This window comes from Fukomys damarensis, unplaced genomic scaffold, assembly GCF_012274545.1.
Source record: "Fukomys damarensis isolate Sample0158 unplaced genomic scaffold, DMR_v1.0_HiC HiC_scaffold_5, whole genome shotgun sequence".
In the NCBI taxonomy this organism is placed as follows: Eukaryota; Metazoa; Chordata; class Mammalia; order Rodentia; family Bathyergidae; genus Fukomys; species Fukomys damarensis.
Window position 1 is genome coordinate 34999967 of NW_022900917.1, and position 26176 is coordinate 35026142.

The 26176-nt window shown below is 35.2% G+C and overlaps 1 protein-coding gene across 5 annotated transcripts; it reads left to right on the forward strand.

Annotated features, from left to right (window-relative positions):
• The first annotated feature begins 90 nt into the window (after positions 1 to 90).
• Positions 91 to 17948, forward strand: Pex2 (peroxisomal biogenesis factor 2). Of its 5 annotated transcripts, none has more exons than XM_010611268.3 (3): positions 91 to 167; positions 12951 to 13059; positions 15941 to 17948. In XM_010611268.3, the coding sequence occupies exon 3, from the start codon at positions 15958 to 15960 to the stop codon at positions 16876 to 16878; it is 921 nt and encodes a 306-aa protein (XP_010609570.1). In that variant the 5' UTR covers positions 91 to 167; positions 12951 to 13059; positions 15941 to 15957; the 3' UTR covers positions 16879 to 17948. The 5 variants fall into 5 exon arrangements, with proteins under 5 accessions (XP_010609570.1, XP_010609567.1, XP_010609566.1 ...); XM_010611265.3 differs by lacking the exon at positions 91 to 167 and adding an exon at positions 180 to 310; XM_010611264.3 differs by lacking the exon at positions 91 to 167 and adding an exon at positions 181 to 338.
• The last annotated feature ends 8228 nt before the right edge of the window (positions 17949 to 26176 follow it).

The window sequence follows — 26176 nt, forward strand, 5'->3', positions numbered from 1 at the left end:
TTTTCCCGACCAATGACCGGGCGCGGGGTGCCCCCTTCGGCTCTTCGGCCCTTCGGCTTCTCGGCCCTTCGGCTTCTCGGCCCTTCGGCTTCTCGGCGCTTCGGTTCACCCGCTTCCTTTGCAGTATTTCAAGGCCCTCTCTAGCTGTACCTCGCGGTTCTCGCTTGGTAATTTCCCCCTTTCATTTTTTTCAACCACTTCCGGGCCCTGCGTCGCTCCGGAAGTCCGCAAGTTCCGGAAGCCTGTGTAACCCAAATTCAGCTAGGAAAAGGCAAGGTTTCCAGAGAATGTTTCTGAAAAATTTAACGCGGTACGTGGGCGTTTCGCAGGCTCCTAAGGTCAGTGTCTGCCCTAGAGAGCCGGAGTGCAAACCCGAGGTCTTGCTTGCAGCTGGGAGGTCCTGAAGCTTCACGACCTTGTAATTCGCGCCCTTTGCTTCCGTTGCCCTGTTTTTTGGCTTCCTAGAAGAAGCAAATCAAACTCTGCTTTCGGGAAAATCAGTAAAGCAAATCCAACTCCTAAAAAATTTCTTGAAATCGCGCCGTTAAAAGAATCAACGCACCGAGCTACAGTTGAACCCCTTTATATTCCAGGAAATGACATTTTAGAGACGAACTTGAAATTCCTTTCTTCACACTTGGTAGCGGGTCGTGAACAGATTTATTATGATCGGTTTTAAGAACCGCTCCGGATCCAAGCTATTCGTAAAATATGTGGATTCACTACAAAGAGTTATACTTATTACCAAAAAATGGGTATGACCAAAGTATTCTGCATTTTTGAGAGTCCACTGGTAAGAACACCGATTTTAGTTTTCTTGAGGAGGAGGTATTAAGGATTTCTTACGGAATTGCTTGTGAAGTTTGTTTTGCACTTACTTATGATAAGAAATGTGAGAATTACTAGCATTTTTCTGAGACCTTAAAATTATTGTTTATTTAGGTACCATTTTCCATACACCGAACATTTAGTTTAAGGGCTTTTTACAAAATGAGACCAAGTTGTTCAAGTCTGTGTTCTATGGTCTTACATGGTGCCCCTTGCTGATTTTTTATCTTGACAGTGTTAAGTAGTTACAGGAAGAGTGTGGCTAACCCCACCACGATTTTGTAAACACCTTCCAATAATGTTGTTACCTTTATTTAAATCTGAACCGAATGAACTTGGGATGCCTTTTTATCTTCTCTGATCTCACTCATACTATCAATTACTAAATTTGAGTTGAATTATCTTGAACTGGAAGATTGGAAAGGAGAAACAATTACGAAGTCTAAAAAAGAGCCTTTCATTTTTTCTTTTTTTTTCTTTAAAAAAAGAGGGAAAAAAGAACGGGACATAATTGAATACTGAACAAAATCAAGAGATTCAGGCTCTAGTCCTGATTCGGTCTTATCTTTGACCAACTTTACCTCTTGGCCTTATTCTTCTCATTCTTAGAAATTAAAGGTAACACTCAATCTGTGGTTTTAAATTTGTTCCATAAAAGAACTGTAGAAATTTCCTGGAACCATGCTGGGGAAAGACAAAGCAAGCAGACTGTCAGCTGTATTTTAACAAGGGCAGCTATTTATGTGTTCTGCTTTCATAACAGCGTTCCTTTGAAGATTGAATTTATATCTACGACTCATCTACTTTTCCTTCTAGCATTAAAATTCTATTTCTTAGGACAATTATTCATTTGTATTCAACATGTAATTTGATTGTCATAGTTTTCTAAAATTATGTCCATATTTAATTTCATTTGTAGATATGTTTCAGATCTTTTGTGATCAGAATCATAATTCCTTATTTTCCTCTGTTCCCCATATTCTTGTATTTTTGCTATAAAAATTGTGCCTAATTGATGCTTATCGGTAGGGCAGGTATTTTCCATTTTATATATTCAGTAGTTGAACCTTAAAAATGTTAGCAGGCTGGTCTGCCCATCATCACATCCTTGATAAGGTTCTGTGTGTCCCTCTTGTATACCAGTCTTACAGTCAGGCTCCTGTAGCCTATAAAAATGTGGGCTATGTGCACAATCTTTTATTTCTGGACAAAAGTTCTACTGTGAATTGTTCGTTGTTTCCCCCTTTTGATCTGGGTTGGACTCAAACAGGCTAATTGCATTTCCTTTATCTTTATTCTGTGAAGTGATAGTATGTCTAAACATTCTGTGCACCACTTCCATTCCTTTAGAGTGTACACAAAGCCTCAGGAGAAAAACCCTGATTTGCTCCATTTACCCCATCTCTGGGATCCTAGTATTTTTTAAGCCTAGCCCTGCGGTTTGCATACTTGAATACAGGCAGGGAGGATAATGTCTATTGATTTTTCTGATATATTCCCAACTATATAATCAAAATACCGCTTTCTATCGTGTATTCTTCATTTATGAACTCGGTCGTTTCTGCCGACTGTTTGTAACTCAAGTTGGTTGTAAATCAGTACAGTTGATCTGGATGTTTACCTGGGCACACGCTGTAGACAACAAGAGGCAAATGAATCTTCCATTAACCTAATTAATCCAAGTTGTTCATCTTCATACATCAGACCAGTTGTAACTTGAGAGTCCACTTGCCTTTTACTCTAATACATTTTTTAATCAGTTTTCCCTTCTTACCTTCCTGCCAATAAGGTGAGATAAAATTCCATTCAAGTTGTCCTTTCTTGTTTCTTACTATTAAAACACAAAAACTAATAGCTCTAGAGTAATTCTGTTTTGATCATGCCTTTCCAGTGTTCAGTGGATAAAATTGGCATTACTTTTACTTAGCATATAGTTTGTGTTCGTAATAGTTAAATCGGTGGTCACACCTCATTTTTTTACCTGCGTATTCCCTTTGATGAGATTTGACAGTCAGTCTTTTTGAGTACCTCTGACTACCTGTATAGAGAGAAAAATGGGAGGAATATAGATGCTGTGCATCCCAGTTAGTGTAGGCAACTTTACTACATTTCCACAGTTTTTGTTGCCATCTGTTGTGAGGATGGAAGTCAGTCTGGCCTTTTGAATAATTATAGGGATAAAAAATTTTGCTTTGCATTCTGTGATCTTAAATTTTATCAAAGCTTACTCAATATTCACTTTTCTAATGGTGTGTTCTACAATTTTTACCAAAATTTCACTCTTCTGCAGCTTGATCTTAGGTGGTTAATCTCTTTAAACTTCAGTTTTCATCTTTTTAAAATTAGAGATAATAATACTGTGTTATGAGGCTTATGTGAGATGATGTAAAGGAAATACATAGTTCCTCGCACATAATATGTGTCACATAATCATTTTTTCTGTTCCATTGCTGATTCTTCTTGTTTCATTGGGGGTATTTCCGCGTTATCTTGTGACATAAAAGGTGCAATTAAGTGTTTGTTCTACTAACTTTCAAGCCATTTGGAATTCTCTTCCTACGCAAGTAGATTCTAAGACCCTTCCTAATTTTATAGAATGTAGTATTTTTAAAGATGTAGTTGTTTCGTGTATTTTATATCCTTGAATAATTTGTTTGCTGATTCCTGAATTATTTTGCTGAAGATCATTCCTCTATTCTTAATATTTAGCCTCTTAAGATTACTCTATCTGTGGGTCCTGTGGTACCACCGTAAAGTGTTTATGTTTACCTAGTAGGCCCATCACCACTGTCAGTATAGCCCACTGATTCAGCGCACAGTTCTTCCACTTTTAGCAATATAATTTTATACATGTAGGATAATCTTTCTGTGTCCTAGGGTCCTTAGTGTAGAATAGAAATTTTAAAAAGAATATTTTTCTTAGTATTATAGGGATTAAATGATTTAATTTTGAGCAAGGCAATTAGCTATAGTAGTCAATTAGCACACATTGAGAGATTGCTATATGCTTACTACTATTGTAAGCTAACGTATTCCTTGCAATGATTATCTTAATGCCTTGCTCTTACTTACTATGAAGATTCCCACATGTCCTATTCTGATTTTTATACTTTACCCTTTCAAATTTAGTGCTCAGTATTATCATATTTGCAATTGAAAAATGGCTTTTTTTTTAAAGTTCCTTCCCCTTCCAAGGTTTCTTCAATTTCTATAAGGATTATTGGGTAGACTTTTTTTTTACAGTTGCTTTTTCCTTCCAGTGCACAAAAAGTATAGTATGATAAAATGAGTTGTCCAGAGTTTCACAACCTATGAACCTAGACTACAACACAGTACTAATCTGAGCCAGTTTAACACTTTTTCTCCCCGTATTCACTCATCATTTTGTTTTGCAATGTACTTTCTCTCCTATAGATTCAGAAATACTGACTTTATGAAATAAAGGAGTTTGAAATCCTTTCTGTTCTCTTAAAAATGGATTTATGAAGTTAAGCCAAAGTGTTGTAAATTCTACTTTAAGATTAAAAATGTTATTTTATTAGTTTTAGATGCTTGAACCAAGGTATTGTAGCTAAAATAAGTAAAGCACTCATTTATTGTATAAGACTAATTATAGTATTGGCATTTACATTTGTTTTGAGTTTCATCTCTCCAAATGAAAAAAAAAAAATTCTCCTCTGTGAGAATTTACTTATCACTCTTCCTCTTTTTGAAACATGTATAGTATTTGGAAATTTATTTTTCATACATTTTTTAGAAAATTTTGTCAAACCTACTACCACCCAAATTTCAACAAATTTTTTTGTTTTGTGTGTGTGTGTGCGTGCTCGCTGGCTGCAGATCTATCTCAGAACCTCACACTTGTCAGGCACTTTGGATTTTAATGAAGATTTCATTGGAGGAATTTAGCAAGCTAATGTCCTTAACACAATTTTAAAATTACACATGACTTAGTAATATCCAAATGAGCAGGATTGGGATTTAAAATATTGGCTATCAGCATCATCTATCTATCATTGAAGCTTAGTTTATGTGTGGTAGAAAGGGAGGAATAATAGAGTAGTGACAAATCACTTAACAAGTCTGTGGCAGAAGTGGGATTTGAACTTAAGAGTTGATTTCTGGGTCTATTCAGAGTAACAGAGGTCAGAGTGTCCTAATGGGTCTCAGCCATAGCTTTTCCTCTTTTCCCCGTGTTTGAAGTGTGTTCTGGGAATTGGTGTTCTGTTAAATCCCTCTTTGATGCATGTCCCATTTATTAGTATTGATTTCAATACAATGGACAGTAAATCTATTTGCACTAAGGAAATAAAATATAGAATGTAGATTGAAAACTTAAGATTTCTAGTCAAGGAATTTAATTCACATGACCTTATGCTATGAAATTTTAGTCTAAAACTTAAAAATCTAGAGAGAAATAAAATGAATATATGATCCCATCAACTTTGATTGCTAGAATGCTTAAGATAGTATGAAAATAACATTGCCATACTAAAAATCAGTTGTTTATTGTGGAGCTACAAAAGAACAGCCTGGCGGGTAGTCTGTTGGTAAATATGATAATTTAGAGATTAATTGGAAATTATGTTTCTGCTGACAAAGTTTACAAGTCTATAAATTTAGATATAGAATATTTGTAGGCAGTATGCATTGACAAATATGTTTAATGGTAATACATCTAGAACTGAGTCTTGGAACAGGTCAATAATAATATGTATATTGATAGCAGCAATGTAGGAGATGTTACTTGGTATTATAGCTAAAATCCATGTTATCCCCTTAATCATAATTACATTAATATTGACAGGCCCTTGACAATACCCACATTATTATTGACAGATTTCTGCCAATAGCATGTTTTTAAATAAAATATATTCATTTGTGATTTGAACTATACTCCATAGAAGCTCTAAAATACATCCTGAAAATTTCCTCCTTCCTCTGTGACAGAAAGTCAGTTTGTTTTTGTTTTTGAATGTGATATAGATGAAAAAGTTCTTATTTTGGGGAATGTAAAACATAAAATTAAAACATGAAGTATTTAGGAGATAAGGTTATATGTTGTTGCTCTTTGTAGACACATTTTTAGGAATTTTGTTTCCTGTGGGAAAAACAGCTGTGTGGCATGTCCAGTGATAAAATGTCAGCAGGAAATCTTTTTAATAGGTGTTAGTGCTGGATCATTTTGTCTTAAATATGTTTATGTAAAAAGTTAATCACACTATCCCTAGTAGACTCTGTACTTTTTATCTGTTCTTGATTTTGCTTTAAGCATCTTTGTTCACATATCTCTAATGTAGTAGAATCCATCTTTAACACTAACATTTATATTGCAAATTATAATTTTATTTTCTTTTTTGCATGGCTAATAAATATTTCCCCTGAGTTAACCTTTTATAATATTGAAGTTAGATTAGCTTGGAAAATGAAGGGGAAGGGTGACAGAATTGGATATTAGAAGGTAAAAGATGGGCCAGGGATTTGACTCAGTGTTTCCACCTCCTGCAAGGTCTGGAGTTTGATCTCCAATACCAAAAAAAAAAAAAAAAAAAAGAACTAAATCCAATAGTATTTAATTGTTTAATTCAGAACAATCCAAACACCCAAAAATTAATATTAGCTTTTTTTAACTATTCAAAGTAGAGCCTACATTTATGAAACTAGGTACTAATGTAGAACCAATAATTTGGAAATTATTAGAGCTTTTTTAATCTCTTGCAAGTAAAGTGGAAATTGACAAATGCTTGGGTATTGCCATTGACAATTAAGACAAGTTAGAAAAGTACTGTTGACTAATAATGTAAGAATAATGTAATCTTTTTCATTAACATAGTTAAATTATTTTGACTTACCAAAAAGTTTTTATTATCTTGGTTAAACCCTAAATTGTAGGAGTCTTATAACTGATATTATTGAACAAGTTTTTCTTTGACTCACTCGTTAAACTCTGTTAGGTTAATCCTTTAAATTGTATTGTCTGTTATGTCTCTTCTCTTCAAAGTTTATTCATACTTACAGAATCAGTGCATTTTCCTTAACTTATGTGCTTCTTACATGGCCAGATTAACCCTTCAGTCAGTCTCTACTGCTAGTCTCTTCCTCTTTGTTTATAGAAAATAACTTGTTTCTTTGCTTCCACTTGACAGATACAACAACATCAACTATGTAACCAAGGACAAATAAAGCTCATGATAAAATTTATTCCCATATATCCTTGCTAGAACTTGACCAGGAGTCTGCATGTTTCAGGGCTTTTATAAAACTTGTTCCCTTGTCCTAAATGCCATTTTTCTCATTTCTGTCTGGGGAGTTTTGTTTTTATTTTTTGGGATCCATTCTTTACTTCAGAAATGAATAGCCAGCCTTGATTGCACTAACATCCTATTTCTTTAAAAATGTTTAAGTATAAAGAAGTTAACTGATACTTATGTATATTGAGATCAAATCTCTGATACTTAGGAGAATGTCTGGTGTTAGGTGCTCAATAAATTTTGGTTCAATTGAATAACCATTTGTTAGAAAATCCAAAATAGTTTAAACACAAACTGCTTGCAGAATAATTTTATGTGATTTGAAGGCATTTATTGCATTTTTTCTGTGGTTCATGCCAATTATGGACAGTTCTTACTGCAATGGAAAAAAAAAGGCTTGTATAATCTGATTATTGGACTTCTAGCTATTTTTTTTTTTTAGTTTCTCTAGCTCATGGGCATTGCCCTTCTCTGCAGCCAAAACAATATTCTCGAAAATCTGTATCTGCCAGAAAAACCTGGAGTTGGAGTGAGGGTAAAGGAAAAGAGGAACTAAATGTAGCATGTAAGTGATAAACCCAAGTTGGGATGCTTGTCTTGGACTACCTGTACCATGCCCTGTGGAGCAAAGCCTCCTGGAGTCAGATAGTATCAGTGAGCGTTCTGGGATTTCTTTACTGCCAGATAACAGGCACAACCGTGTTGATGGGGCTTAATCACCGCAGGAGTAGGGTCATGCTAGGTGGAACTCATCCCCATTCTCTAGGAATCTCTTTGCTTCATCTCCAGTCAAACAAGACACGAGTTTAGGATGGGCTGAGACCTGCTTAGCAATGTCACTTCCCCCTCCTGCCTGTGATACACATAATGGTGACATCATGTTCATAGTTTAACTGCCACAATTGTATTTTAATAGCGTAGTCAATAGTTCTTGGGGAAAAATTGTTTTGACACAGGGTTGCCTAAGGCATTAGTATGAGTAATAATGAAGATTTCAGTTTTCAAATGAGTTTTGCCAAAATCAATTCTCAGTCTTTTATGTCCATCCTTAGCCAAAGCAGCAACAATATAGTAATAACCCTGCTTTACAGTTTCCAAGCCACTTGGATAACATTATCTTTAATCTGAACAACTTTGTGAGGTAGCTGGTGATTTTCAGCTTTTGGGAGAAGAATTTGAGCCTAATGAATTCTTTAAGATCCTATAACAAATGACAGAGCTAGAGCTTTAGCGCAGGCCTGTTTGATTTTAATCTGCTTTTTCTTCCACTGTATCCTGGTTGCCTACAGAAAAATGTAGAATACAGGAGAGGTATACCACTTGAATTAACTATGATGTGCAGTGGACAGTGTTTGTTTTATGTTTGCAACTAAAGTAAGTCACAAAAATTGCTAAAATCTTGAAAAATAAACCCTAAAACAATAACAGAAACAAATTATTCAGCTGCAGAAGCAAAAGCTGAAGAGCAATTTAATAATAACTCTTTTGGTCTATGAAAGAGTATTATGTAGGGAGGAGAGCCAGCCCAGCTGTTGTTAATCAACACTGAGGCCAGGCCTTGGGAGAAAAAGAAATGTTAAACTATAACAGAAGGGATAAGAAAAAAAAAATTTATAAGTATTGTTAAATACTGGATCTGTTAGAGACTGTGTTAAGTCTCCTTTTCTGGTATTCATTAAAAATTCCAGTCTTTACTAAGTGTTCTGAAGTATGATTCCCCCAGACAAGAGAGTTTTGAAATACATGATACTTCTGAGAAACTACTTTGTTCACCAATTTTTAACTATCAGTAAAGAACCTAAAGAAGAGATAGAAGTCTTCTCTAACCATCTAAGTTCAGCCTGATGTATCTAGTTAGTAGATTCATTAGCAACCAAACTACTTGTTAGTAGCATGTAAGTTCAGCAGACATTTGTTGAGCAGGTACTATGAACACATCCGTTACTTTTCTTGTTGCTGAGGCAAGATACCTAAAACCTAAAATTAAAGGAGGAAAGGTTTATTTAGCTCAGTTTATAGAGATTTGGTCCATAATTGGCTGTCTCCCAAGTCAGGGTGGCTTCGCAGAGGGGCATTACAAAGGAGAAGTCCACGGCAGGCAGAAGACAGCAAAAGCAAACACGGAAGGGACCTTAACAGGCTCTTTTTTTATCTTATCCAGGCCACGAACACTCACAATCTTAACCCTAATGCCTGAACCTAGTATTGCACCATGAATCAGTTACAGTGTCACACTCTAGATCCAGCCATCTCTGAAAAAAACAACAACAAAAAAAAAACACTTATGACTGCATGAGGCTTTGGGAGGACATCTAGACACAACCATAACACTATCTTACAGTTAATTCTATAAGATATTCATCAACTACAACTGCAACTATTATAATGCCAGTTATTAAAGACACATAAATGGGTACCACTGACCTTACAAAGTAAGCCAAATATTTCATCTGATACTCAACTAAAAACAGTATGTCTAATCCAGTACCAAGGAAATGGATGGAGAGAGTAAGGGGATTGGTACTACTTTTCTATTGATATCTAGTATACTAGTATGGTCAGACCTTTCCAAGAGTAGTTTCTTTTTTTTTAATCAGAGCTCGAACTCAGAACCTTGCGATTATTAGGCAGGTGGTGGAAATACTGAGCTAAATCCCCAGCCACTAGTTTACCTTATCTTGATGACCACTGAATATGAAATACACGAAAGATGCAAAGTTGTAGATACTGTTACAATAGAAGAATTTCTTGTATTTCCTGAGTAAAATTTTACTAGAGGAAAACTGAGATAGGTATGAAAGTCACTTTGTGTAGGTGTCAAGTGGTTTGAGAAATAAGTTTAAGAAAAGGTACTTTGTATTAGTCTACATTCAAAATTGGGAAAAGTACATGTATTCTCATGACTGAAGTCACAATACATATGGTTGAGAACTCAAGTGGCACAGGTAGTTGCTATGAGAGTGAAATATAGTAATCAGTGGAAATGGGGATCATTAAACAAGATTTCATAGAGAATATTGGAATGTGAAGCACAGATATAGTTTAGAGCACTGGAACTAGCTAAAAGGAAGATGGGCAGTTTAGGTCCATGAGAAAAGATACAAAGGTGGGACTGAAAATGGTCTGAATGTAAAAGCTCCATCGGAGAATGGTGGGGTATGTCATTATAGGGGTGGAGATAAGCTTGCATTCTCTGAACTTTATCCCAGGAGTAATGAGGTAAAACAGAAGTGATTTGTTAGCTGTGAGCAAATAATTTTATAGATTTTGGTTAGCTTATGCTGTTTTTAAAATACAGTAATCTTTGTTTTTTCCCCCTTCAGTTACATAAATTATGCAAATAAATTAGGAAAACTCATTAAATGCAAGAAAGTGAGAACAATAATGATCTTATTCATTTGTGTGTGTAATTTAAAATTCTTTTCCTAGTGAGATAGTTTTGAAATTTGATGTATGTCTTGAGAACCTCTGATTCAATACACCAATATTGTTACCCTAGTTATTTTTTTTTTCTTTTTTGCCTGCTGCTTTCCTTTCTAGACCTTAGTTTGAGTCTTTAACTGAAAGTTAGTCTTTATCTCTGTATCCCAAGTACCTATTGTGACCAGGATGTACTGATACAGTACTTATAAAGTTTGAATCTCACAAGCATTACTTAACAAAAGAAAGGGAAATCTGAATCCCTGAAAGATTTATAACCACTTCTGTGGATACAGAAATGAGAACCAACCAGGAATTAGTTAGAGAGCTGGCATCCAGCGTTGAGCTCTCTGTGTGATATGCAAAAATACAATGAATTCTGCATTGAAATATACTAGCCCTCTGGTTCTAAACATCACCCAGGAATGTGTTAGAAATAAAAATTCTTGGGTCCCACTCTAGATAAAAAATGTGGGGGATGAAGCCCAGCAATCTGACAAGCTCTCTGTGTGATTCTGATGAAATCTCAAGTTTGAAAACCGCTAGATTAAAGCAACAGTGAGACTGTATGCAGGCTTATGCTGGAGAAAGATTGAATATCCAAAGATATATGTATATTTATCATAGATATTTTATTTTTATATCTGTAAAAACTATGAGGATAAGATTATATTGTTACAAACAAAGCTGAATGTTTTGTAAATGGACAGGCTCTACCTATTTTGTTTGGAGCATTGCTTTTCTCATATTAGCATTTAATTAGATCAAGTAGACTTAAGATAGATTATTTCTACCAGGAGAGCCTCAGACTTATAAAAATCTACACCCACATTTTCTCACCCATATTCACATAACTACCTACTGAACTTTCCCACTTAGCGCCTCTTACAAGTCCCTGATGTCTAAAACTGCATGTATGATCTTTTCCTTCAAATTTTTACAACCTCATAATATTTCCTGTTTCATAGAATTACATAGTTACCCATTCAGTTTACTACACCAGTGTTGTGTTGTGTTTTACTTAATTTTCATCACATAATGTTAGTTCTACCACCTCATAGTTTTCAGAGGTACTTTTTTCCTCTTCATCCTCACTGATACTTTTCCAACCTAGACTATCATTAGTTTCTCACTAGATTATTTTAACAAATCTTAAGTGGTCACTATGCCTCCAGTCCTCACAGCCTCTTGATCCATTCTCGTGGAGGCCAGACCAAGCCGTCTAAAGTGAAAATCTGATTAGTTCTTCATTTACAGCTATTCAGTTATTCCCCATTACCTTCTCAATGCAATGCATCGTCTTTTTAGGGCCTTTAGGATCTGTCTTCTGTTTTCTTTTCCAACTATCTCTTGTTCTTATACTGCCAATCCCTCTGCTGTTATCTGTACTTGGAGTACTATTTTTACTAGACTGACACTGCTAATTCTTTCTAGAGGCTATTTACATACTGCCTGTCCAAGAAGTTTCCTCTGACCTTCTGTAGTATAGTTGTATACACCTCACCATAAATTTCCTTTTGTGTACTATATATTTCATCTTTCTGTAAATGCCTGTTATATAACATATCTTTGCTTTCCTCCACCTTCCACTCCAATAGATTATAAGTTCCACAAACATTAAGACTAATGTGGTATATCAGTATCTCTCAAGCATATTAACTGGTAGATAACAGATATACCACAAACTTAGTGAAATAAATATTAGCTAGTATTCTGGATATGGCAGTTTGGTAGTTTGAAATTGTTCTAAAGATTAATGAGTAAAATTTGTATTTCCCCCCCCCTTCCATCCTGTTCATTTATCCATTCATCTAGTATTTGTAGAATGCCCTCTGTGTACCAGAAACTTACTGAGTCTGCTGTGATACTATTGACATAATTATTACAACAGAAGGAAATTGACAATTAAAAAGTAGTTTATGTACAATATGCATAGAGGCCAAGGTGGAAGAAGGCATACTAAGGAAGCAAGTACATTTGGAGATTTAGGCAGAAAAAGAATAGGAATATGTGTCCTATGCAAAGAGAACAAACAATAAGATCTACAAGAACAAACAGTAAAATCCATATGAACAAGAGAACATGGCATTTTATGACTTTTTGCCATTGCTTTTGGTACTACACTGGATCTTAGCCAAAAGGCCAAGAAACGATTCTGTGTCATTGCTTTTGGATGGAAAGCAGTCTTTTGATACGTTTGGAAAGGTTTGTGTTTCAGAAAAATTGCAATGTGAAAATACACTGAAAGGAAAAGGTGGCTAGATCAATTAGATATAATCTAGCGGGGAGAGGAGAGCAGCCAGAGTTTAAAAAAAAGTTTTTTGGACATAGAGAGTGATGAATGCATTAGAAGAATACTTTGGACAAAGAATCAACCGTCCTTGGCAATGGTTTAGATGACTACCATGAGGAAAGAGAACTGTGTCTTTCTAATATCTTTCCTTTCTGTAGCTCCTGACAAGAATGAAGTAAGGATTTCACAAAAGAAATTGCAGCAAAGATCCCTACTGCCATAGCTATAGGCTGTCAAGTCTTGAAGGAGCTGCAAGAAGGGGAAAAGGTGAGCTCTCTTCAGAATGCATTTAACATTCATAGGTGGAAAATATCCCTGTCATATATCTACTTTGATGGAAAGCAGCATCAGATGACTGTTACTCATTACAACTATGACTTATTGCTCATTTTTCTTTTCATTACTTAAATTTATTAAGGATGAAGCTTTCTGCCATTTAGTCATCTAGGATCTACATCAGTTGAGGATTACTAGCAGAACAGATTTAATATAAAATATATATATGTATATGACACAAAGACTTCACAATGTAGGCTTACAGTGGCCACCTGCAGACTCAAGTGTGGAAAAATGCAAAAGGGCTGTCTGTATGATGGCAAATCCAAAGGATTTAGTCAAAAGTTGAAGACCTGGAGCTCATTGCAGAGCCCCACATGAGTCCATATCTGGAAGCCAAAGGGTCTGTGCTGGAAGCTGAAGAGTCTGCACTGGAAGGCTGGATATGAACATCCAAAGGTGGTGGCAACTTCATTAAGTCTGTCATTCAGCCACCCTCAGAACTGTGCTAAACCAATCTGCTAGGCATTTCTTTTTCAAATTGACACCATACTTAGCTCATACATCCAGGTAGGTATTATTGAAGCTTACTTTTTAAAAACCTCTGCTGTTGAACATACTGCAAGTTTCAAAAAATACAACTATTTTAGCATATACAGTGGTACCTTGGTTCACAAACTTAATTTGTTCCATGATTTTTTAAAAGATGGGTATGTTTGTGTTTGTGTGATAAAAATGACTGTGGTTATGTTTGTCACCCCATGGAGTTTGGAACAAAAGTGAAATTTATTTGTGAACAGAGGTACTACTGTACTTTTCAGTCTCTTTACCATCTAGCAAATAACATTCAACATCTTTTTGGTTAAAATCATAAAATTGTAAAATTTGTTTGTTTGTTTTTTGGTACCCGGGATTGAACTTGGGTCCTTGCGCTTGCAAGGCAGGCCACCGAACCACTGAACTAAATCCCCGGCCCAAAATTGTAAAATTTGAAAGGACTGTCGCAGTCTTTTTGTCTCTAGACCTTTATTCTGTAAATGAAATGACTTCTCTAAGATCACATGGCTAGCTAGTGGTAATGAACTTCCGTAGGATCTGTGCCTCCCTCTTGAGCGTTGTGTTGTGTTACTTTGGTGGACCTTTCAAAGGCCTTGGAAACATGCTTTAAGTTCATTGTGTTGAGACCCTGTCTCAGTTACTTTTCTCTTGTTGCTGAGCAAAATACCTGATACCCAAAGTTAAAAAAGAAAAGATTATTTAGCTCACAGTTTGTAGAGGTTTTGTTCTGTAATCACCTGGCTCCAAGGCAGAGTGTTACACCTGAAGGTCTGGTCTGCACACTTCGATCAACATCTCCCCATTTCTCCCACCTCCCAAACCTCAGCAACCATTTTACTCTTGACTTCTATGAATTACATGTTTTTGGATTCTGTATATTTAAGATCACACAAAGGACCTGTTCTTTTATGAATTTCGGTCATGGTTCTTATTTTTCAGTTCATTAATAAAATTTTAAGTATCTAAATTACTCTGTATACTTAGCTATAAGAATGAGTACTTTAATTGCATTGGCTTATCCATAATGTATTTTGAATCCATCACACTGAGGTGATCATTAATCAGCTTTTTATATTTCATTAAAAATGTTTCTCTTTAGTATTTGTTGCCTTGATGTATTTATGAAATTATCCTAGTATATACCTTTAATGTCATAGTTTTCTTTTTGGAAGTATTGCCTGATGTGTACATTTTTAACACCTTAGTAAGACTGTTATTGTTGAGATCTGAAATGACCGAAGGGGTTATACATGTGAAAAGCGATTGGATTATGGGAGCATTATAGCTGGCTTGTTGATAGGAAGTGGGATCTGGTCAGAAGAGGCCAACAGTGACCTCACCAAGAAGGGTTTGTCTCCCTTCCAGCTCCTTCCTTGGTATTTTTGCTTCTTTGACGCCATGAGGTGAACAGCTTTCTTTTGCCCATGCCCTTCTGCCGTACTGCCTATCATGCAAGGACTAAAATTTATAAAAATGTGAACCAAAATAAACCTCTACTACTCTTAAGTTGTGAATATTGGGTATTTTGTCTCAGTGAGGAAGGAAATTACTAAGACAGTGACATGTCTACATTTTTATTGCTCTGTGGTAGGATTCAGTAGTACTTAGTTTCTGGATTAGTACGATAGAATAATAGACATACATTGTTCATTTCTTTTTCTTTCTAACTTCCTTTATAAGCATAAAATATATCTTAGAAAGTTTAAGTGACTGGTTGAAAAATATACCTTTTAGTGAATAAAAGCACTGGAAATTAAACTGAGGTCTTAACCATCCATCACCATGTTCTGTATGGTTCATTATATTTGTTACATTCATAAATTTATTAGTCATGTTACTATGCTTTAAATCATCCGTAATAATTTTAGGATTTTAATGTCGGTACTAAAATATCTGATCAAGGGGCTAGAGTTGTAATTATAGCTTAATGGCAGAGTTTTGCATAACACATGCAAGGCGCTATGTTCAAGCTCCAAGTACCCAAAAAACAAAAATGGGATATCTTACCAGAAAGTATTACTTAGAAATATGTTTGTGGAAATGGGATACAACATTTCTTTCTTTGTTTATCTTTTTAGCTATTATCCCTTTCGTGATGAAGGCTTAAAAAAATAGCCACACAATAGGGGGGGATAAAATAAGTTCTCTAGGTTAGAAGTGATTATTCACTATACTGTTTGCACATTACTAAAGCCCCATCTTCTTTGTGCCGCGTGTGATTAGTGAATTCTAGTACATTTTCCAGATGTAAGTGGGGGAGATAAGATAAGAGTGCAACTGTTTGATGATGTTCCCTCATTGTATTTTCTTCTAGAGACCTTCAGAGAAGACATGGCGCCCAGAGAAGGGGATACTAAGAGTACAAACAGGGTGCTAAGAATAAGTCAGTTGGATGCACTTGAACTAAACAAGGCCCTGGAGCAGCTAGTTTGGTCCCAGTTTGCTCAGTGCTTTCATGGATTTAAGCCAGGGCTGTTAGCTCGCTTTGAACCTGAAGTGAAAGCATTGTTGTGGCTTTTCCTATGGCGATTCACTGTCTACTCGAAAAACGCCACTGTGGGACAATCAGTTTTGAATATTCAGTACAGAAACGATTTTTCCCCAAACCCAAGATATCATCCACCAAGTAAAAATCAGAAACTCTGGTATGCTGCATGTACCATTGGTGGGAGGTGGCTAGAAGAACGATGCTATGATTTGTTTAGAAATCGCCATGTAGCGTCATTTGGGAAATTCAAGCAATGTATGAATTTCATGTTTGGACTTTTGAAATTAGGTGAGTTAGTTAATGTTTTGATTTTCCTTCAAAGAGGAAAGTTTGCAACTTTAACAGAACGTCTCCTAGGCATTCATTCTGTATTTTGCAAGCCCCAAAATATCCGTGAAGTTGGCTTTGAGTATATGAATAGGGAACTCCTCTGGCATGGTTTTGCTGAGTTTCTGATTTTTCTCTTACCACTTATCAATATCCACAAATTGAAAGCCAAATTATGTTCATGGTGTATCCCCCTTACTGGTTCCCCAAGTAGTGACAGTACATTATTAACCAGTGGCAAAGAATGTTCTCTGTGTGGAGAGTGGCCCACCATGCCTCATACCATCGGATGTGAACACATCTTCTGCTATTACTGTGTGAAGAGTAGTTGCTTATTTGACACGTACTTTACTTGTCCTAAATGTGGCACAGAGGTACACAGTGTGCAGCCACTGAAATCAGGAGTTGAGATGTCAGAAGTGAATACTCTAAACTAAAATTGTTTCCTCTGAGGACAAAATGTATTTTCAAATCCTCAATATGAATCATCCTTACATTTAAATGTCTTTGATAAGTCATGTGTGCTTCTCAGCCACTATCTTCAGTTCCTTTCTAGGCAACAACTAAATTCTGACCACTGGTAAACATTAAATAGATTATGTTAATGTTTAGTTTTTTAAAAACACTGCATTTCATTTTTAATTTAAAAAATAATGGAGTTTTCTGTAAGATGACTATTAAAAATGTTCCTTAATTTTGCTTCTTCATAGGAAGCATTTGGACTCTAAAGATAAAGTATTTTGGAGACTTTGTGATGAGTGTGCCTTTATTTTCAGAGATGACATGATATCATAATATTAAAATGTGACTGATTATGTTTTAAACCTTTAAACTTGGTGCCACGTGTGATTTTAAGCTTTTCTGTGAAGCCAGTTTTCAAGAGGTTCGGTTTCTAGCTGTCAGACTCCTTCACAATTGACTTCTTATATTGAGAATGTAAAAGTTGCTTAAGACAGTTTAGAAGTGAGGCCTGAGGACCAAAATGGACAGCATATTAGTAATTCATGAAATATGAGTGGTCTTTCACATGGCAGTAATATAGGAATACATATCATGATGCACATCACTCGGTTTTTTCTACATTTTTGCAACAAGTTCTTGCTTAGAGGAGAAACTGGGTAGTGTATCTTACTTAGTATGTATAACATCTAAATTATCTACCTATTATTTAGTCTTTGTAACGTTCCTTTTTTGTTGTTGCTTTTCTTGCTTATAAGCTATTTGATATACCACACACTAATGGCAGGTAATCAATGGACTTATGACTGACTATGAGCCCCACGAGCTCATTCCAGGAGCTCTGCCTCACTGCAGATAGTCGAGCCTTCTGGTCAAGTTACTGTTAAAATCCTAGAGACTATTCTGTCCCTGCTGCTTTGGGCACTACCAGAAGACTCAGGGCTCAATGTTCAGGAATATTGGGTCACGTTTATAACTACATGATGGTTTTTCATTTTATCAAGAACCTATCAAGAATGTTTTTCCTTTGAAAAATAAAAACTTTGCACATCTGTAACCCCAGCACTTAGAAGGCTGAGACAGGAGGATCTCTCTGAGTTCCAGACCAGCCTGGGCTGCATAGTGAGTTCCAGGTCAGTCTCAACTACATAGTGAGACCCTGTCTCAATCAAATTAAAAAAACAAACTTTTGCACTTTTTGCTTCTTTTCCATACAGTTTATTCTACATGCACATTCTCTATTGTGTATTTAAACTATCCAACGGGCTTCATTGAGCATATCTGAATTATTATGGAATCAATCAGTGCTAACACAAGGCATGTCTTATTTCCTGGCTAAAAATTGCCCTGCTTTCGGTGATACGTAAAACCTTAACTTCCTCTTGATTCCATTTGTTTGCCTATAAAATGGACATTCAATAATTTCTACCTCTTAGATTTATAAAAGGAATTAAGTCATTCTTTAAAAAGTTATTTTTTTGAGCATCTGCAGACATTCTTCTCTGATACATTCATGAATAGAACAAGACCTCTGCTCTCGTGGAGTTTACATTCTTGGAAAGGTGATAGACAACAAATGTGTATAATATAATTTCAGAGGTTAGAAGTACTTTGAAGAAAATAAAACTGGCTAAGACCATAGTGACAAGGGACATCGTATGAAATTGAATGTTCCACAAGAGGCCTCTCAGAGTAAAACTTCAAAAGTCTTGAAGGAAATGGGGAGAAAGCCAAGCACAGAGAGGAATACCAAGATAAGGAAATGGCAGATGCCCAGCGTCTGAGCAGAGAGTTCTATTACCTGTTCAGATAACAGAAGGACATCATCATGAGCAAGAGAAAGATGGGAGAGGGATAAATATGAGAAAAGGAAAAAAATGGAACTAAAGTCTTTGTAAATAGGACTGGAGGCATTGAAGGGAAGGCAGGGGACTGGGGGAAAAATAACCAGTAAATATCATGTAAAGGTACAAGTTCCCAATGATAAGTGTCACCATATTATATACTTAAAATGTACCAATAAACAATGAATAAAAACAACAACAACAACAAAAAAAAATAAGCGAAGCAAGGGTCTATGGTGGGGATCGATGGGTTTATGCCAAGTATGAGGAAATTGTGGAACAATTTTAAAGAAGTGAGATGATCACATTTACATTTTTAAAGGATCACTAGATGATTTATGAAAAGATGATTAAATGCAAATTAAAGACTAGAAAAACAGTATGAGTCACAATTGTTATCTGTTAAATTTGCAGCATATCAGCAGTATCAGCCTTAAGAAACCTCAGTAGATTGATACACTTCATGACCAAAGATCTATTCATAGGCCAGTACCTTCAGTGCTCATTTAGAGGCTGATTTATTTTGAATAGGATTCGAATGAACATTCACCAACAGATTAAACATTACAGTTAAAAAGGAGCAGGGGGGCCAGGGATTTAGCTCAGTGGTGCCGCTGCCTGCCTTGCAAGTGCAAGGTCCGTTTGATCCTTGATACCAAAAGAAAAAATATTAAAAAGCATGTTTACAATTACAGTCAGTAATGGATGACTTGGTATTGAAGAAAATTTTTAAAGCCATATCCTTGTAACACAGTAGGAACACTCAGGCTCTGAAGACTGAACAGTAATTGTGGCTTAAAAAATGACCGTGGATTATCAATAAAGGTACCTTATGTTCTGTGTAATTTGATTAAGCAGGCAAGGAAATTAGTACTACTATATTTGAAAAAAGCCTTCAAACTGTGTTGACACTTATAGGCTAACTTGATTTATTTGGAACATTCTCTTTTAACAGAAAGCTCTTTTTCCTAATAGTACTCAGTAAGTATTATTGTATTAAGAAAAGATATCTTCAGTGACAGAACAATTCTAAGCATTCTTTTTAGGCGAACCAGTTATCTGTAGAATATGTGGTCTTTGATTCTCTGAATCAAATTCTAGAATATAATGTATGTTTATATAAACCTGGTATATGCTATTTATTTATATTAATAACCACAAGTAAATGAACAAGTATTTTGCCTTTGTCTTTTTCTTCAGAGTACGTAAATCATAAATCATGAAACGACAATTTGCCTTTATGTTTCCAAATAGTCTGTTATTTCCACTCTATTTTCATACACACACACACACACACACACACACACACACACACACACGGTGGTTGGGATTTTAAAATTAAACATTTTGTGCAATACCTTTCACTGAGTTCTGAATGGAGTTATTCTGCCAATTGTATTGAGTCAAACAAGGTTAATTACTGAGGTCAAAAGATACAAAAGTATGGCATTCTGTAGCTACTTTACTTTCCCTTGTCATAAAGAATAGAATAACTCATGCCTTTTCTAAACGCCAAAGCCAATAAAACAAAAATTTAGTTAGGTGAAACTAATTTTCAAAATCAGGTTGATGGGGACATATTTATCTCCCCAGAACCTTAAGAATCAATTCATTGAAAAGATGTTCAGTGCAGGACTATTATTTTTAAAGATATGAAAGAACAATAGTCAAGAAAAGTACAACTGTGTAGTTGACAAAATATTTTTATGCAAAAATATATCTTTTAAAGTGCTTATAAATATTAAAAGTGCAAGAAATAGAATACTAAAGTAAGTACAATCTCAAAAACTATAATAACTTTTGGTCTGAGGATTTAGCTCAGCGACACAGCATCAGCCTGGCAAACTTGAGATCCTGAGTTCAATCCCCAGTACAGAGAGAGAGAAAAAAAAAAAATGAAGTAAATACAGTCTCAAAAATGAGAAACAGGAACATTAACAACAAATGCTTCTCATAATTCAATTTTAATTTTCTTCGTACTATTTTGTTTCCCAGATTTTCTACAATGACTTGTTTCCCAGATCTACAATTTTAAATAAATTATTTCTTTAAATTCTCACAATCAATTTTGTTTCAGTTCAACTCAGAAATAAAACATCCACACAGCTGGTTAATAAATGTTGAGAATATGAGAATGAAAAGTCTAAATTGCTAAAGTCCTCATTTTTGCATGAAAATAAAGCCTTCATAGCCAACCAACCATAACTTGGGCAAGTCTGAATTGTTTCATGCATCTCAAATTACATATTAAATATCAGACTCCACACAGAAAAAAGTATATACACCCCTCTGGTGTTTTGAGATAGGCTTTTGCCTTTTAGTTCAGGCTGGTATTGTGCCTGCTGTGTAGCCCAAGCTGGCCAGAAACTTGAGAACTTCCTGCCTCCTCCGTCCAAGTGCTGAGATTACAGATATGTTACACCATGCCAGGCTGAATGCACCTTTTTTAAAAAAAAATCACTTAAAAGTATGCAGATCAAAAGAGTGAGCAGTTACTACTCCTTTTTTCCAAAAGTTCTTACATGGTATTTATAAATAAATATGAATTTCTTCTTTTAAAAGTTTGTTTACTTTAAAATACCTAGAACTAATAAACCAGATAAGAACACTTGAAATGGTAATTATTAATTGCCTAAACCTGCAAAATGACTGTATTTCCCCAGCGAAGATGTAAACAGAAATGCTGCCATTTTAGAGGTATTGTTAGGGTAGTTTGCCAATAATGCAAGCATGAAGTTCAGCTGGGATTTTATCTAAATAAAATTCATAATTAATGAGTATTATAGTTTAGATTTAAAATGACCCTGAAAGTCTCATGTGCTCAAAGATGGGGCTTTTGGAAGGTAGTTGGAACATGGAGATGCTATACTCATGGGTGGATTAGTCTGCTACGTTCATAGTTGTGTGTTGCATTAGGAGCTGAGGCATGGTTAAAAGAGATGGGTCCCTGGGGTGTGACCTGGAAGAGTGTATTCTTGTCCCTGGCTCCTTCCTTTCTTTGGGCTTCCTGGCTGCCATAAATTCAATAACTTTCTTTTGCCATGCCCTTCCACCATGCCGTTTCTGGCTTGAAGCCTGCTGACTATGAACTGAATCCTCAGACATCATTAGCCAAAATAAACTTTGGCAACATGAAAGTTACTAATACAATGGGACCAGAGGCTTTCTTGCTTTGAGGTATTCAGGATTGTTCCTGAAAATATGGCTCACTAAGCACTCAAAAAACTCTAAACTCTCCTGACTCTCAATTCTTTCAATCCATATCAATTTGTGAGTATTTATAGTCAAAAAATAAATAGTAATTTTCCACTAATGAAATTATGATTGTTTTAAAAAACAGACTCAGCTCCAGATCAAATATAAAGGACAAATACAATATTTTTAGAGTGTAAAGGCCCCATCTGATATTGCATTTATTCCTTCTTAGCATTCTTTCTCATATCGCATAGGTTCTCAGTTTTACTGGGTAAGACTCTCAAACAAAATAGTCTGTGAGCTTGGTGTGGACAGAGGCTGTATATTTCTCATTTTTTGTGACACCCCAACCAAAAACTGACTCAATATGGATGCTCTGTAAATATTTGAAGGCGAGAAAATGTTGGTCTGATTATCAAGGCCCTCACAAATATTGAGCAGAGCAACTTGGTAATGTGTATTATACTGGGGTGTTTTCCACATGTTTGCTATAATGGTGCAGAGAGGCGAGCACCCCAGTTTGTCTTTGTAGTGTGTCTTAGGAGTGCCATTTTTATTTTAAAATGTTCTGTGGCATTCTTGCTTTGAGGAAAAACACAGTTGGAACTCAGGAGCACAATAAGAGAATTAATAACTTTTCTTTGAAAATACATGCAATTTTGGAGCTGTCAATTTCAGCTATATCTCTTTAAATACTTTTTCTTCTAGAATCCAACTGGGTAGGTGATTTTTTTTAATTCCATTATAGAAGTAATAACCCTGTTCTGGTGTTTTGTAAGCAGATAATATTCTGCTGGTGACTGTCTTTGCAGTAATGCATTGCTCTGAATTCTGAATTCTATTATTTTACATCTACAGCAGCTTAAAGTGTCTTTTTTATAAACAGCAAACTTCACCTCATAAAAATTCATTACATAAGGGCATAAACAAGTGCTTTTCCTTCTAGTCATTGGCAGTAAGTGATTCATCAGTTTTCCACAGAAAACCAATTTCATTGCAGATGTTCTATAATTTCCAATCTCCCTGAATTGTAGAACCATATCACATAATCCCAATGCAAGGAATGTAAGGACTTTTTTTAAAGGTCTGTGCTTAGTCCCTTTAATAGGATTGAATATCATTTGCTGTCTCATCAGTTTTATTTTTTAAAAAATTAAGAAATCAGTCTCCTACTTGTCCCTGCATATGTTTCATCCACACATGAATAGATAAATGGTAGAAAAAATTCAAAACCAACATATTCTTTGTCTGAAAACAATAAGAATCACTCTTTTATCCTGGGGTCCCAGTAGAAATATTGAAAGAAACCAAATTTTTCAAAACTATATTCTTTTTCTTCAACAATATTTATTTTCTATTTTTAAATCCAGAGTGTGAGAGGAGGGCGGAAGATAGAAGAAACTCCGGAAATGACAGTCTTTAAATTAATGAACTCCTGAGAGGTATCCCTGGATAAATTACTTCCACCAATGCTTTAGTTTTCCTCAGTGTTTCAAAACTGAGGAATGGAAAATGGATATTCAAGTACAATATCTGCTGACGAGAAGAGGAGTGAAGCCTGAACATCAGTGACAGTCTAAGGCCCTATATGAGCAATGAAAATTCCTTAGGAATACTGACGAGGAAAAGATTAAGCTTCCCCTAAAACCCTTAGGAAATTAAATTGTAGTCATTTAAAATAAAACACCTCAATCTCTGGATTGAGACGTTGAATCAAAGATATGATAACCGAATATAATAATAATAATACAAAGTAATGGACAATGCAAGGTCACAGTGACTTATTTCAAAGATAATCAATTAGATTCTGAGGCTGATTCTTATGTATCCCCTACCTTCAACTGCAACTCTTGTTGCCCACCTATGTCTTTCAATAAGTAATGCACACAAACCTATCTCAGAAGGTCCATTCTTTTGCAGAGATTTCCAGGGATGTTTCTAGAGGCATAACTATCTCACATGAATTTGTCATCGTGCCTAGGAGTCACTCATCAATGGAAAGTAGAATAAATCATAGCCTTATCTGTAATATGGTGAATTACATGGAAGCTACTGCCATGTCTAGTGGGCTTCCTGATGGCATCAAGAAAATATTAGAGGCAGCCAAGGAAGGGGGCAAAGGTGTCTTTAATACATACATCTATAAACTAGGAAAACACCAATCAAAATCTATTTTCTCATTCTCCTTACTTTCCTTTTATTCCATGTTGCCCCTATTTACTTACTGCCCTCTAAATTTAAACGGGTTTCTCCTTTATATAAACTGAAAATTAAGAACATATGAATAATTAAGCTTGGCCTCCCTCCCCATTCAATTCAAACAAATGATTATTGAACATTTTCCTCACCAGTTGAGCATTAGGAATCCAAAGATAAAAGATGAGAGTCTACCAAAGGAGCATACGTTAAGGAACAATACACAAAGCACTTGAAGAGCATTCAGAAACAACTGACTGATTCAGTGGGACACCTACAGAAGGCTCCCTAGGGATGGTGCTGTTCAAATTGTCCCCAAAATTTGTAGGATATTCTCAGGTGAAGAGATTTATAAAAGACAATGAAGTGAAAAATATATTCTTGAGAATTAACATATGAGCCCCTAATATCCAAAATCAGATGAATAGTCATTCAACAAAGGATGCGAAGACAGATAAAATCAGGACATTTTCTGTCTTAAAGGAGCTCAAAGTTTTCCCAAAAATCTAATTGTCACTACGGAAAACATGATCCTGTTATGACAAGATTTTATGAAAACGCAATGTGAAGTGAGGTTCATAACGTAAAGCATCATTTAGAGAAGAAAGCAAAGTCTCATTATCCTTAGATCTACTTTTTCAGGGCAAGTAGAGAAGGCTAAGGATGCACCCAAACACAAAAGGCAGGGACATTGAAGATAAGGCTGTTGGGCTGGGATTTAGCTGAGTGGTGCTGCTGCCTGCCTCGCAAGTGCAAGGACCTGAGTTCGATCCCCAGTACCAAAAAAAAAAAACAAAAAAAAAAAACGATAAGCCTGTTGAAAGGGGATAGGCAGATTTTAGTGGAAACAAATTCAAAATCCTTAGCTCTACCCAATGCTCACCTAGAAGTTTGTATTCTGTGAAATAAATGCTATAAGCTACACTTCATAAAAAAGGCAACTGAGGTATTTGCCCATGAATACCAAGCAAGTGGAAGAACTAGATATTTCTCTCTCAAAATCTCTCTTCTTTCTTTGAAACCAAGTCACCTTTAAATTTTATTTCACAATTTCTCCCAAAGATGACAATTTTCAATTAGCTTATCTATATCCACTATAATACATTAATCTCAACAAAAAATCAAATATATACCAGCTAAGACTAAAAATATTCAGGTGGCACTATTCTTTGGAGTATTAGATCACAAAAAGTTGAGAATATCCTGAGTATATTATAACTGATAAATTGGAGAGGACTATATAATAGGATAATAATAACAATAGGATAAATATGATATATTCTTGATACATTTGGAGACTTAAAGGAAAACGCTCCTATCTAAAATTTCTTTGCCCAAAGACATGGAGATAACTGTTCAGAAAGGGAAGGAGTTCGCTTGTAATTCAACATAGTGCCTGTCCATAGTGGTTGTCAATAATTATTACAGAAATTTTTAAAAATAAATATCAAGGAAAAAATAAAATGTCAGAGATGTTCATTTTAACTTACATAATGGTAAAGTTATTTTTCAGGTGCTGCTGCTTTTAATAATATTACCAAGTATTGCTAGGAGCATAAAGAAGTTAGAATCATCTGATGTTGCTATAAAGACATTGTTTTTGAAACAATGGGAAGCTATAAAATATGCTTCCTTTTCTGTAGGAAATTGCAATTCTATAATTCAATACTGCTAATATACAGCAATTTATTTAGTAAAATATTCATCTTTATTTACTATGATAAAAATTGCAACAACCAAAACTCTCCAATAGGAGATAGGTTAAATAAATCATGATATAAAAGCATATTTAATAACATGGCAATATTGTTATTTGCCAGTCAGTAAAAATTAAAAATTAATTATCCATAGAATGTGAGATATCAATCAATTTTTATAAACACAAAATATTTATGTGCATTTATTTATATAAATCTATAACAAAAGACTGCAGAATTTATAGCAAAATATTCCTAACAAGTGTCTTGGGGAGATTTGAGTATTTCTATTTCCTTCTATGTGATGTTTTTGTGTTTTCCAAATATTTGTACGATAATTATGT

Bases quoted from the DNA above. Each gene is read 5' to 3' on its own strand.
- Pex2 (XM_010611268.3), top strand. From the start codon at position 15,958: ATGGCGCCCAGAGAAGGGGATACTAAGAGTACAAACAGGGTGCTAAGA.